Source organism: Moschus berezovskii, chromosome 4, assembly GCF_049115385.1.
Source record: "Moschus berezovskii isolate FMDL1 chromosome 4, NW_MosBer_1.0, whole genome shotgun sequence".
NCBI classification, from domain to species: Eukaryota; Metazoa; Chordata; class Mammalia; order Artiodactyla; family Moschidae; genus Moschus; species Moschus berezovskii.
The window spans coordinates 40,160,128-40,172,710 of NC_142463.1; the positions used below are offsets into that span (position 1 = coordinate 40,160,128).

Below are 12,583 nucleotides of genomic sequence, written 5' to 3' on the forward strand. Positions count from 1 at the left end.
ACAGTTAACAGGATTCTGAAATTTGGGAGTGCCTGCAACTTTAACTTTACAAAGGAAAACCAAGCATTTCTTTGAGCCTAGGCTTTTATAAGCTAACATAAAAATGTTTAAATGAGAAATTTCAGGAATTCAAGTCACTGAGCTATGCTGCCTACCTCTTTCTTCCTGTTTGATCTTTGAAGATTAGCATTCAGTATTTTTCATGACATTTATATTGAGAAAGGAATATAAGATTATTAAAAGCAGAGAAACTCAATATTGGGAACGCACATCAAAAGGTCTTCAAGACAAAGAAGGGATCATATGATTTGAAACCAGAGTTACTGGAAGCATGTGTGCTGCACTTCATTTTCTAGTTAACAGCGTAACGTACGTCAAAATATGATTTAAAACACTTCTCACAGCTGAGCTGACATTTGGCAATCCTCAACCTTCTTTTGCTCTTGAGGATGGGGGTTCAAATCCAAATGAGGTTAACACTTTGTACTGGTACATATTCCTGGTGGATGAGGAAAACAGTCTTTTAGTTTAAGTAAAATGAAAACATCTGTTCCACTCCTTAGGGAAAGAATTGTTTTTTAAAAGGGAGGGAGGGGAATTCTTGGTTGTTAAAGCTGGGATGGCCTCAGTAACTCTGCAAATGTTTAATAAAATAGACTCTCAGTTGCCTTGCTCACCTAGGATTATGAAAACTTGTGCATGAGGCATGGTTCACTTCATTTTTCAGGGTGCCATACCCATGTTATCCCCTAACATTGTCTAAAGCCATATGTTCATGTCTATCAGTTGGGTTTTTTTCACACTAAATCAGATAAACTTAGTTCAATAAGTGACTGATCTTTTCCCATATAACTCATTTTGGTCAACAGTGATGCATTTTATTGGAGAAGGAAATGGCAACCCACTCCAGTGTTCTTGCCTGGAGAATCCCAGGGACGGCGGAGCCTGGTGGGCTTCCGTCTATGGGGTCGCACAGAGTCGGACACGACTGAAGTGACTTAGCAGCAGCAGTGATGCATTTTGGGTAATAAGCTGTATAAGTTAGCTTTTGCTCCAAAACAAAAACTACAGACTTAATGTGTGTTCAGTTGCTCGGTTGTGTCCAACTCTTTGCAGCCCCGTGGACTGTAGCCTGCCAGGCTCCTCTGTCCATGGACTCTTCCAGGCAAGAATGCTTGAGTGGGTTGCCTTTTCCAATTCCAGGGGATCTTCACCCAGGGATTGAATCCATGTCTTATGCATCTCATGCACTGGCAGGTGAGTTCTTTACCACTAGTGCCTCCTGGGAAGCCCACAGACTTAATATCTTAAAACAATCCTCATTTATTAGCCCATAGCCCTTTCGGTCAAATCTGGGTACAGCATGACTAAATTGTCTGCTCAGGGTCTAATGAGTATTGATTGTGTTCTGATTTGACGTTCAGGTTCTCTTCCAAGCTTGTGTGTTTTTCCCACAACTGAGTTGCTTATGGTTGTAGAACAGAGGCCCTGATTCTCTTACTAGCTATCAGCCAGCAGCCACTGTCAGGTCCTAGAAGCTGCCCACATTTCTGGCCACATGGCACCTTCCATTTTCAAAAGGTCAGCTGAGGATCTCTCTCACATGGAATCCCTCTCATGCTTTCAGTAACTTTGGGAAGAGCCCAGTCCCATTTAAGGACTCACCAAATTAGGTCAGGCTCTCTGAGGATTATCTGCCTTTCTTAAAGTCGGCTATGCCACAAAAGTTGACTTAATCACAGGAAAAAAACACATCATATTCACAATCCTGAGGATTATGCAGGGGGTGTAGATCTGGAGGTTATCTTAGAATTCTGCCTACCATAAGAAATGCAGTGCAACATTTCTTTTTTAAATTATTTGTACTATAGTGTATGGTTTCTTATGCTTTTTACATCACAGGAGGCTATTATTAAATTAATGAATTCCATGGTCCCTGTTCTAACAAAAGTCTATATGCACAGATTTATACACATAGATACACAGACACATTGTCCACAATTTCAACCACCCTACTCACACCCCAAGAAGTTGATCCACATAAAAACTCTGTAGATGGAGGCGGAATAAGCTAGAGTGATGAAGGGGATTCCTTGAAGTATTTTAAGCAGAGAATTATATAGTTACGTGTTAGCTTAAATTACTGTTAAGTTTTATGAAAGGCAGGTCTGGAGACAAAGAATGCAGTATAAAGATGTTCTGTGCTTTGGCAACAGATGGCAAGGCTGTGAGCTCAGGAACTGGTGATATGTTTGAGAAGAAGCTAGAAAAGTAGCTGGTTTTAGTAAATGATTGAATTAGAGTCATGAAGAGGAAGCGGAGTCAGAGTAAACTTCAAGTTTCCAGCTTGAGAAACTGGGTAAAACAAATGGAACAGAAGGCTGGTTGAGAGAATGGAAGGTAATGAATTTATTTTTGGACATTTTGAGTTTGAAATGTCTTTGGGACAGCTTGGTGAGAACTAGGCAGCTGGGGACACTAGTCTGATGTCCCAAGGAGAGGGCAAGGTTAGCAATAGATTTGAGATATGAGAATATATGGGGGCTTCCCGGAGGTTCAATGGTAAAGAATCCTTCTGCAATGCAGGAGACGTGGGTTTGATCACTGGGTCATAAGATCCCCTGGAGGAGGGCAAACAACTCATTCCAGTATTCTTGCCTGGAGAATCCTTATGGACAGAGGAGTCTGGCAGGCTACAATCCACAGGGTCTCAAAGACTCTGATACAACTGAAGCAACTTAGCACATGAGAATATACTAAATTTGATTCTCACAAGACTAAAGTACCATATAAATATCAATTTATAAAAATTCAGAACAGAGAATGCTTTAATTTTATCTTCTACTTTATTATAATTTCTCCTAGTGGAGAAATGGTCCACTGGAGAAGGGAATGGCAACCCACTTCAGTATTCTTGCCTTGAGAACTTTCATGAACAGTATGAAAAGGCAAAAAGATAGGACACTGAAAGATGAACTCCCCAGGTCAGTAGGTGCCTAATATTCTACTGAATATCAGTGGAGGAATCATTCCAGAAAGAAAGAAGAGACAGACCCAAAGCAAAAACAACACCCAGTTGTGGATGTGACTGGTGATGGAACTAAAGTCCAATGCTGTAAAGAGATATATTGCATAGGAACCTAGAATGTTAGGTCCATGAATCAAGGCAAATTGGAAGTGGTCAAACAGAAGATGGTAAGAGTGAACATTGACAGTGAACTAAAATGGACTGGAATGGGTGAATTTAACTCAGATGACCATTATACCTACTACTGTGAGCAAGAATCCCTTAGAAGAAATGGAGTAGCCATCACAGTCAACAAAAGAGTCTGAAATGCAGTTCAGTTCAGTTCAGTCGCTCAGTCGTGTCCGACTCTCCACGACCCCATGAATCACAGCACGCCAGGCCTCCCTGTCCATCACCAACTCCCGGAGTACACTCAAACTCATGTCCACAGAGTCGGTGATGCCATCCAGCCATCTCATTCTCCGTTGTCCCCTTCTCCTCCCGCCCCCAAGCTTTCCCAGCATCAGCATGGACCTAACATTCCAGGTTCCTATGCAATATTGCTCTTTACAGCACCGGACCTTGCTTCTATCACTGGTCACATCCACAGCTGGATATTGGTTTTGCTTTTGCTCCATCCCTTTATTCCTTCTAGAGTTATTTCTCCACTGAGCTCCAGTAGCATACTGGGCACCTACCAACCTGGGGAATTCCTCATTCAGTATCCTATCATTTTGCCCTTTGTTACTGTTCATGGGGTTCTCAAGGCAAGTATACTGAAGTGGTTTGCCATTCCCTCTCCAGTGGACCACATTCGCCTGTGGTCCATGTGATCAGATCGGCTAGTTTCCTGTGATTATGATTTCAGTGTGTCTGCCCTCTGATGCCCCCTCGCAATACCTACCGTCTTATTTGGGTTTCTCTTACCTTGGTCGTGGAAAATCTCTTCACAGCCACTCCAGCAAAGTGCAGCCGCTGTACCTTACCTTGGACGAGGGGTATCTCCTCAAGGCCGCCCCTCTTGACCTTGTACGCGGAGTAGCTCCTCTCGGCCCTCCTGCGGCCGCGCAGCCACCGCCTGTTGGATGTGGGGTAGCTCCTCTCGGCCGCACCTCTTTGCGAGGTTCTTTGCGCCGGGGCCGGTGTCTCTCGCGTCGCATCTGCACCGCCGGGGCCGGCGTCGCGTCTGCACAGTACTTGGATGCAATTTCAAAAATGACAATGATCTCTGTTCGTTTCCAAGGCAAACCATTCAATAACACAGTAATCCAAGTCTATGCCCCGACCAGTAATGCTGAAGAAGCTGAAGTTCAACAGTTCTATGAAGACCTACAAAACCGTCTAGAACTAACACTCTTTTCATGACGGGACTGGAATGCAAAAGTAGGAAGTCAAGAAGCACCTGGAGTAACAGGCAAACTTGGCCTTGGAGTACAGAATGAAGCAGGGCAAAGGCTAATAGAATTTTGCCAAGAGAATGCACTGGTCAAAGCAATTACCCTGTTTCAATAACACCAGAGAAGACTCTACACATGGACATCACTGGATGGTCAATACTGAAATCAGATTGATTACATTCTTTGCAGCCAAAGATGGAGAAGCTCTATACAGTCAGCAAAAATAAGACCGGGAGCTGACTGTGGCTCAGATCATGAACTCCTTATTGCCAAATTCAGACTTAAATTGAAGAAAGTAGGGAAAACCTCTAGACCATTCAGGTATGACCTAAATCAAATCCCTTATGATTATACAGTGGAAGTGAGAAATAGATTAAAGGGATTAGATATGATAGAGTGCCTGAAGAACTATGGATGAAGGTTCATAACATTGTACAGGAGGAAGGGATCAAGACCATCCCCAAGAAAAAGAAATGCAAAAAGGAAAAATGGCTGGCTGGACTTCCCTGGTGGCTCAGAGGTTAAAGCGTCTGCCTCCAGTGCAGGAGACCCAGGTTCGATCCCTGGGTTGGGAAGATCCCCTGGAGAAGGAAATGGTAACCCACTCCAGTATTCTTGCCTGGAGAATCCCATGGATGGAGAAGCCTGGTAAGCTACAGTCCATGGGGTCACAAAGAGTCGGACACGACTGAGTAACGGAACGGAAGGGAACGGAGGAGGCCATATAAATAGCTATGAAAAGACAAGAAGTGAAAGACAAAGAAGAAAAGGAAAGATATACCCATTTGAATGCAGAGTTCCAAAGAATAGCAAGGAGAGATGAGAAAGCCTTCCTCGGTGATCAGTGCAAAGAAATACAGGAAAACAATAGAATGGGAAAGACTAGAAATCTCTTCAAGGAAATTAGAGATACCAAGGGAACATTTCATGCAAATATGGGCACAATAAAGGACAGAAATGGTATGGATCTAACAGAAGCAGAAGATATTAAGAAGAAGTATCAAGAATATACAGAAGAACTATACAAAAGGATCTTCATGAACCAAATAATCACGATGGTGTGATCACTCACCTAGAGCCAGACATCCTGGAATGAGAAGTGGGTCTTAGGAAGCATCACTTTGAACAAAGCTAGTGGAGGTGATGGAATTCCAGTTGAGCTTTTCAAATCCTAAAAGATGATGATGTGAAAGTGCTGCACTCAGTATGCCAGATAATTTGGAAAACTCAGCAGTGGTCACAGGACTGGAAAAGGTCAGTTTTCATTCCAGTCCCAAAGAAAGGCAATGCTAAAGAATGCTCAAGCTACTGCACAATTGCACCTATCTCACACACTGGCAAAGTAATTCTCAAAATTCTCCAAGCCAGGCTTCAACAGTTCGTGAACCATGAACTTCCAGAAGTTCAAGCTGGATGTTGAACATTGATTGAATCTGGATATTCAATCTAGATGTTCAAACTGGATTTAGAAAAGGCAGAGGAACCAGAGATCAAACTGCCAACATCCATTGTATCATTGAAAAAGCAAGAGAGTTCCAGAAAAACATCTATTTCTGCTTTGTTGACTATACCAAATCCTTTGACTGGGTGGATTACAACAAACTGTGGAAAATTCTTCAAGCGACGAGAATACCAGACCACCTGACCTGCCTCCTGATAAATCTGTATGCAGATCAAGAAGCAGCAGTTAGAACTGGGGACATGGAACAACAGACTGGTTCCAAATAGGGAAAGGAGTACGACAAGGTTGTATATTGCCACCCTGCTTATTTAACTTATAGGCAGAGTACATCATGAGAAATGCTGGGCTGGAAGAAGTACAAGCTGGAATCAAGATTGCCGGGAGAAATATCAATAACCTCAGATATGCAGATGACACCACCCTTATGGCAGAAAGTGAAGAACTAAAGAACCTCTTGATGAAAGTGAAAGAGGAGAGTGAAAAAGTTGGCTTAAAACTCAACATTCAGAAAACTAAGATCATGGCATCTGGTCCCATCACTTCATGGCAAATAGATGGCGAAACAGTGGAAACAGTGTCAGACTTTATTTTTTTGGGCTCCAAAATCACTGTGGATGGTGACTACACCCATGAAATTAAAGGACACTTGCTCCTTGGAAGAAAAGTTATGACCAACATAGACAGCATATTAAAAAGCAGAGACAGTACTTTGCCAACAAAGGTCTGTCCAGTCAAAGCTATGGTTTTTCCAGTGGTCATGTATGGATGTGAGAGTTGGACTGTAAAGAAAGCTGAGTGCTGAAGAACTGATGTTCTTGAACTGTGGTGTTGGAGAAGACTCTTGAGAGTCTCTTGGACAGCAAGGAGATCCAACCAGTCCATCCTAAAGAAAATCAGTCCTGAATATTCATTGGAAGGACTGATGCTGAAGCTGAAACTCCAATATTTGGCCACTGGATGTGAAGACCTGACTTATTTGAAAAGACCCTGATGCTGGGAAAGATTGAAGGTGAGAGGAGAAGGGGAGGATACAGGATGAGATGGTTGGATGGCATCACTCACTCGATGGACATGAGTCTGAGTAAACTCTAGGGGTTGGTAATAAACAGGGAGGCCTGGCGTGCTGCAGTCCATGCGGCTGCAAAGAGTCAGACAGGACTGAGCCACTGAACTGAACTGAATTTCTCCTAGAACAAAATTTTACATAAAGAATCTGCATTTACTATCACAGATTTCTCCTGTTAAAGCAGAATGAAAGACCATGGTATCATTGAAGAAACCTCGTTAAAATTCCCTAATTGGTTCCCACTCCTTTCTTATGGAAGCAGCTCTTTATTCGCTCCTACCATTTGTTACCAGTGTTCCATAAATGCAAGGGAAAATCTGTCGGGCTCTGAAGGAGAGCCCCACCAAAATTCAATCTCGGGTCCTAGTTGATGTTTTCATAGGAAAAATTCCTTAATATTGTTTTATATAACAAAATCAAATAATTTTATTGTGCCAAATGTTAGTAAAGTGAAGATATTGTTGGAAATTTCTCAACTACCCTACCTGGACATGAAACTGACCATGGGAGTCTGCTAAGTAGTCTTGTTGTAGCCACGCGTTCCAGGAAACAAACTCACTCAGAAGGACAATGTAGATAGTGGAGTGCAGTTTATTACACCAGCGGGCCCAAGGCAGAGTCTCCTCTTAGACAAGGACCCCGACCAGCATTTGTGTGTACATGTCTGAACCCACCACTCCAAATTCATTGAGACTTACATAAACCAAGGAAAATACAAACCCAGTAACCCCATCATTCACGTGCTATGTGCTCAAACAGTCAAACAGTCAGCCAATAATCAATAAGCCTGAGGTTACACTCCGATGGATATAGAAAATCTTAAGGCCTGTCTGGAGGAAGGGATGATTAGTGTATGTTTTCTCTTAGGCAAAGCTGATCGCCGAAGAATTGATGCTTTTGAACTGTGGTGTTGGAGAAGACTCTTGAGGGTCACTTGGACTGCAAGGAGATCCAACCAGTATATTCTAAAGGAGATCAATCCCGGGTGTTCATTGGAAGGACTGATGCTAAAGCTGAAACTCCAATACTTTGGCCACCTCATGCGACGAGTTGACTCCCTGGAAAAGACTCTGATGCTGGGAAAGGTTGGGGGCGGGAGGAGAAGGGGACAACAGAGAATGAGATGGCTGGATGGCATCACCAACTCTGTGGACATGGGTTTGAGTGAACTCCAGGAGTTGGTGATGGACAGGGAGGCCTGGCGTGCTGTGATTCATGGTGTCGCAGAGAGTCGGACACGACTGAGCGACTGAACTGAACTGAACCTAGATATAATCTTCAAGGTTCCGCTGTCTGTAGGGGGTCTTATCCTTCTGTTGTCGTTTTCATAGGCACTAAACACAGAGTTCAGAGTCCATTGGAAGGGTGGCTGAGCATAATCAGCATGAACAGGCCTAAGATGGAGTCTAGGCCCTATGAATTCCTTCTTCAGTCTTCCCTACAATCCATTCTCCACAAAGAAGTTGGAATAATTTTGTAAATGTAGAGAATAACACTCTCATCCCTAAAGCCATTCAATGATTCCCACTGCTATTCAAATAAAACCCAAACTTCCCTACTCGTAGAGCTCCAACTTAAATCACATCTCCTCCATATTCTCTCAGGCCCTACCAGTTCCCATTTGAAACCAAGCTTTTTCCTGACTGAGAACTATTGTCTTTTCCTCTTCCTGGAACTCTTTGCCCTCAACATTTCAAATAACTGGCTCCTTCTCATCCAACCTATCACATATCATCTCACTGCCCACTCCTGACCGAGGACTTCCCTAACCACTATTTCTAACCCGTAGCTACTTTTTATTACATTACTATTTTATTGTCTATAGTATGTGTGATCTGAAATTATGATTTTTGCTTTGTACACTTGTTTTTGTTTTGTATATTTACTTCTTGAATACTGGCACCAAAAAGGTAGTCACTTCATCTGAATTGTTGCACAGCACATGAGAAGTGCGAAATAAATATCTGTGAAATGAATGAACTAATTAAACTAATGTCCTGTTTTCCACAAAATTAGTAAACAGTAAGAAAAAGTACTCTTGAGAAAACATTCCGGCTTCTGTAGTTGACATGGGCAAATTATCACCTTTAAGAGGCTCACAGTTGGCTGAAGAAAGCAATGGGCAATTGTGATACAGCCTGATAAATGCTATGCCTGCCTGCTCAAGTCTCTTCAGTCTTGTCCGACTCTGTGACCCTATGGACTGTAGCCCTCCAGGCTCCTTTGTCCATGGGATTTTCCAGGCAAGAATACTCCAGGGGATTTCCGTGCCCTCCTCCAGGGGATCTTCCCAACCCAACGATCAAACCCATGTCTCCTGTGGCCCCTGCACTGCGAGTGGATTTTTTTTTTTTTTAAACCATTGAGCCACCGAGGAAGCCCAATAAACGCTAACAAAGAGGTAAATATAGGGTGCTCTAGGATCACAAGAAAGGAGCCTAATCTTGTCTTGGGTGATTTCATAAGGAATCGTTCAGTTCAGTCACTCAGTCATGTCCGACTCTCCGGGACCCCATGAATCACAGCACGCCAGGCCTCCCTGTCCATCACCAACTCCAGGAGTTCACTCAAACTCATGTTCACAGAGTCGGTGATGCCATCCAGCCATCTCATTCTCTGTTGTCCCCTTCTCCTCCCGCCCCCAACCTTTCCCAGCATCAGTCTTTTCCAGTGAGTCAACTCATCGCATGAGGTGGCCAAAGTATTGCAGTTTCAGCTTTAGCATCAGTCCTTCCAATGAACACCCAGGATTGATTTCCTTTAGAATGGACTGGTTGGATCTCCTTGCAGTCCAAGGGACTCTCAAGAGTCTTCTCCAACACCACAGTTCAAAAGCATCAATTCTTCGGCGACCAGCTTTCTTCACAGTCCACAACTCTCACATCCATACATGACCACGGGAAAAACCACTGCCTTGACTAGACGGACCTTTGTTGCTGCTGCTGCTGCTAAGTCGCTTCAGTCGTGTTTGACTCTGTGTGACCCCGTAGACGGAAGCCCACCAGGCTCCCCCGTCCCTGGGATTCTCCAGGCAAGAACACTGGAGTGGGTTGCCATTTCCTTCTCCAATTCATGAAAGTGAAAAGTGAAAGTGAAGGCGCTCAGTTGTGTCCGACTCTTAGCTACCCCATGGACTGCAGCCTACCAGGCTCCTCCGTCCATGGGATTTTCCAGGCAAGAGTACTGGAGTGGGGTGCCATTGCCTTCTCCGCGGACCTTTGTTAGGCAAAAGTAAATCTGAACCATGAGTGAAGGAAAAATGGAGGAGGGGGAAGGATGAAATAAACGTGGTAAATATCTAGACAGAAAGAACAGAAAGTGTCAAAACTCAGCAAGAGATGATAATTTTTAAGTAGTTCCTGTTGCAGAGCATTCTTCCAGAGTAACTGAAGGATTCGATGACACAATAATGTACGCACACACAGCATGACCGCTGAAGTGTCATATGAAAGTGAAAGTCGCATAGTCGTATCCAACTCTTTGTGACCCCATGGACTATACAGTCCATTGAATTCTCCAGGCCAGAATACTGGAGAAGGTAGTCTCTCCCTTCTCCAGGGTATCTTCCCAAACCAGGGCTCGAACCCAGGTCTCCAGAATTGCAGGCGGATTCTTTACCAGCTGAGCCACAAGGGAAGTGCCAAACAAGCGCAGACCAGTACTATCGGTCATATATTACCTGATAGTTTCTAATATTCAAAGAAAAAGAAAAGATAATTTCGGAGGACTTCTAGTGAAGTCTTCTCTGACTCAGACTTAAAGGCTAGACCCTCTGACTTTTCCCCCTACCCCAACAAAATGGATGGACCTAGCAGTCGCACAGGGCGCGGGGATAGAGGGGGGCAAGGAGGCCTTAACAACGGTTCTCATTGGCCTTTCAAACTGAACCGTTTGGACGATTGGCTGCGGAGGTTTCCAGAGGCCACCCCACATCGCTGATTGGATGAGGAGCGGCCAAGTGCCCACCTCCTCTACAGGGCCGTTTATTCTTGTTGCTTGGCAACCGATTTGCATCTTCCTGCCCAACTGGCACCCGGTTAGTTACACCTGAAGCGGAGACGGTGACTGGTTAAGAACGCCCTACACTTACGCCTCTTACGCCCACTTCACGCGCAAGCAGCACGAGTGGTCTCGGTTTCATCCACGTTTACCTTCAGGCTGGGCTGTGGGCTGGCGCCGCAAGGACACACCGCAGTGGAGAAAGTGCTCAAGTCTTCCTTCTGAAGTACTCCTTTAGAAGAATCAGAGGAGAAAAGAAAGTGGCTGCGACGTGCCCAACATAGGGCCACCTCTCTTGGGAGTATACAGCATTCTGAAGCTCGAGAAAGCAAGTATTTATATCAGTTAACTGGGTATAGGAGAGTGACCCATAACCTCAGACACTTGCCTCAGAGCGAACCCTAGTAGTGCGGGGACAGGGTCAGAGGCTTTTTTGCCTTATCATGTACAGCAGAGCTTACATCTTGCTAAAAAGAGAATTCCAAGAGTTGAAGAACAACAATTATGAGGTGAGTATTGGAGACGTGGAGGGTGTGTTTCGTTGGGGTACGAGTTTTTAAAAGCAGTTTAATTTGTGTTTATTCTACAAGGCATAATTTAGTTAAATCTAATTTGCGCTACAGACTTGTTTAATGAACCTTTTTCAGTATAATAATCTTTCATAATAATTATTAGTATTTCATAATAATGGTTAACAGTATTGAGCACACTGTGCTGAGTAATTTATGGACTTTAATCCCTGAATGTAACAGTCTGTCAGGTAGTAAATAACTAGTAGGTGCAGAGTTGCATTCACTGTCAATTGTGCCTGCGTGTTCAGTGGCTAAGTTGTGTCCGATTCTTTGCAACCCGGCGCACCGCAGCCCACCAGGCTTCTCTGTCCATGAGATTTTTCCAGGCAAGAATACTGGAGTGCGTTGCCATTTCCTTCTCCAGGGGGTCTTCCCCACCCAGGGATGAAACCCAAGGTCTCCTGCATTGGCAGGTGGATTCTTTACCTCTGTACCACCTGGGAAGCCCCTCAATTATCAATACAATATTGTAAAATGAATAGGTAGTGTTTTGTTTTACCTACCAGAAACCCAAGCCTCAGAAAGCTTTCAATAAATATTTGGGCTCATGATTCCATCACAGGGTTTTTTGACTCCAAAATCCCTTGCTCTTAAGCCTTGAGTTTTGTTTCTTCCTGTCAAGTGCACTTTTTGCCAATTGCTGTAACATATAACACATAAGGGTCTTTCCCTTATAATTTTATTTTTTAAATTTTATTTATTATTATTTTTGGTTTGTGCTGGTTCTTCATTGTTTTGCACAGTAATACATTCTTGTCCCACCATTGGAATAATGCCTCAAGTGTAGGAAAATTTTATTTTTATATAGAGCATAATTTTAGAGTTGTATTTTTCTTAATGAAAATTTCTTACTTCATGCCTAATATAGCATCCGTAGGGTTTTTTTTAAGCTATGAAGAAATACATGCTTTCCAACTATTCCTTTCTTTTTGAATTTGAATCTTAAACTGTCTGTAGAATTACATAAGTCACATATTCCATTCTTGACCTTCCTGTCCCATTTGTGACTTTCATACTAATGATTTATTTAAAATTTACTATTGCATGTGTTTTCTGGAATCTACCTTAACTTCTGTGTAA

At 43.4% G+C, this 12,583-nt stretch overlaps 1 protein-coding gene and 1 non-coding gene across 2 annotated transcripts in view; both read left to right on the forward strand.

Annotated features, from left to right (window-relative positions):
* Positions 1-4,907: 4,907 nt before the first annotated feature.
* On the forward strand, positions 4,908-4,979 carry TRNAW-CCA (transfer RNA tryptophan (anticodon CCA)). The gene has a single exon. It is a non-coding gene; the product is annotated as a tRNA-Trp (tRNA).
* A 5,985-nt stretch (positions 4,980-10,964) lies between these two features.
* The window catches only part of UBE2U (ubiquitin conjugating enzyme E2 U), a 72,609-nt gene continuing 70,990 nt past the window's right edge, over positions 10,965-12,583 (forward strand). The window contains exon 1 of the mRNA XM_055403560.2: positions 10,965-11,440. Within this exon, the coding sequence (XP_055259535.2) occupies positions 11,375-11,440 (66 nt within the window). The 5' untranslated portion in view covers positions 10,965-11,374. The remainder of the gene's footprint in view (positions 11,441-12,583) is intronic.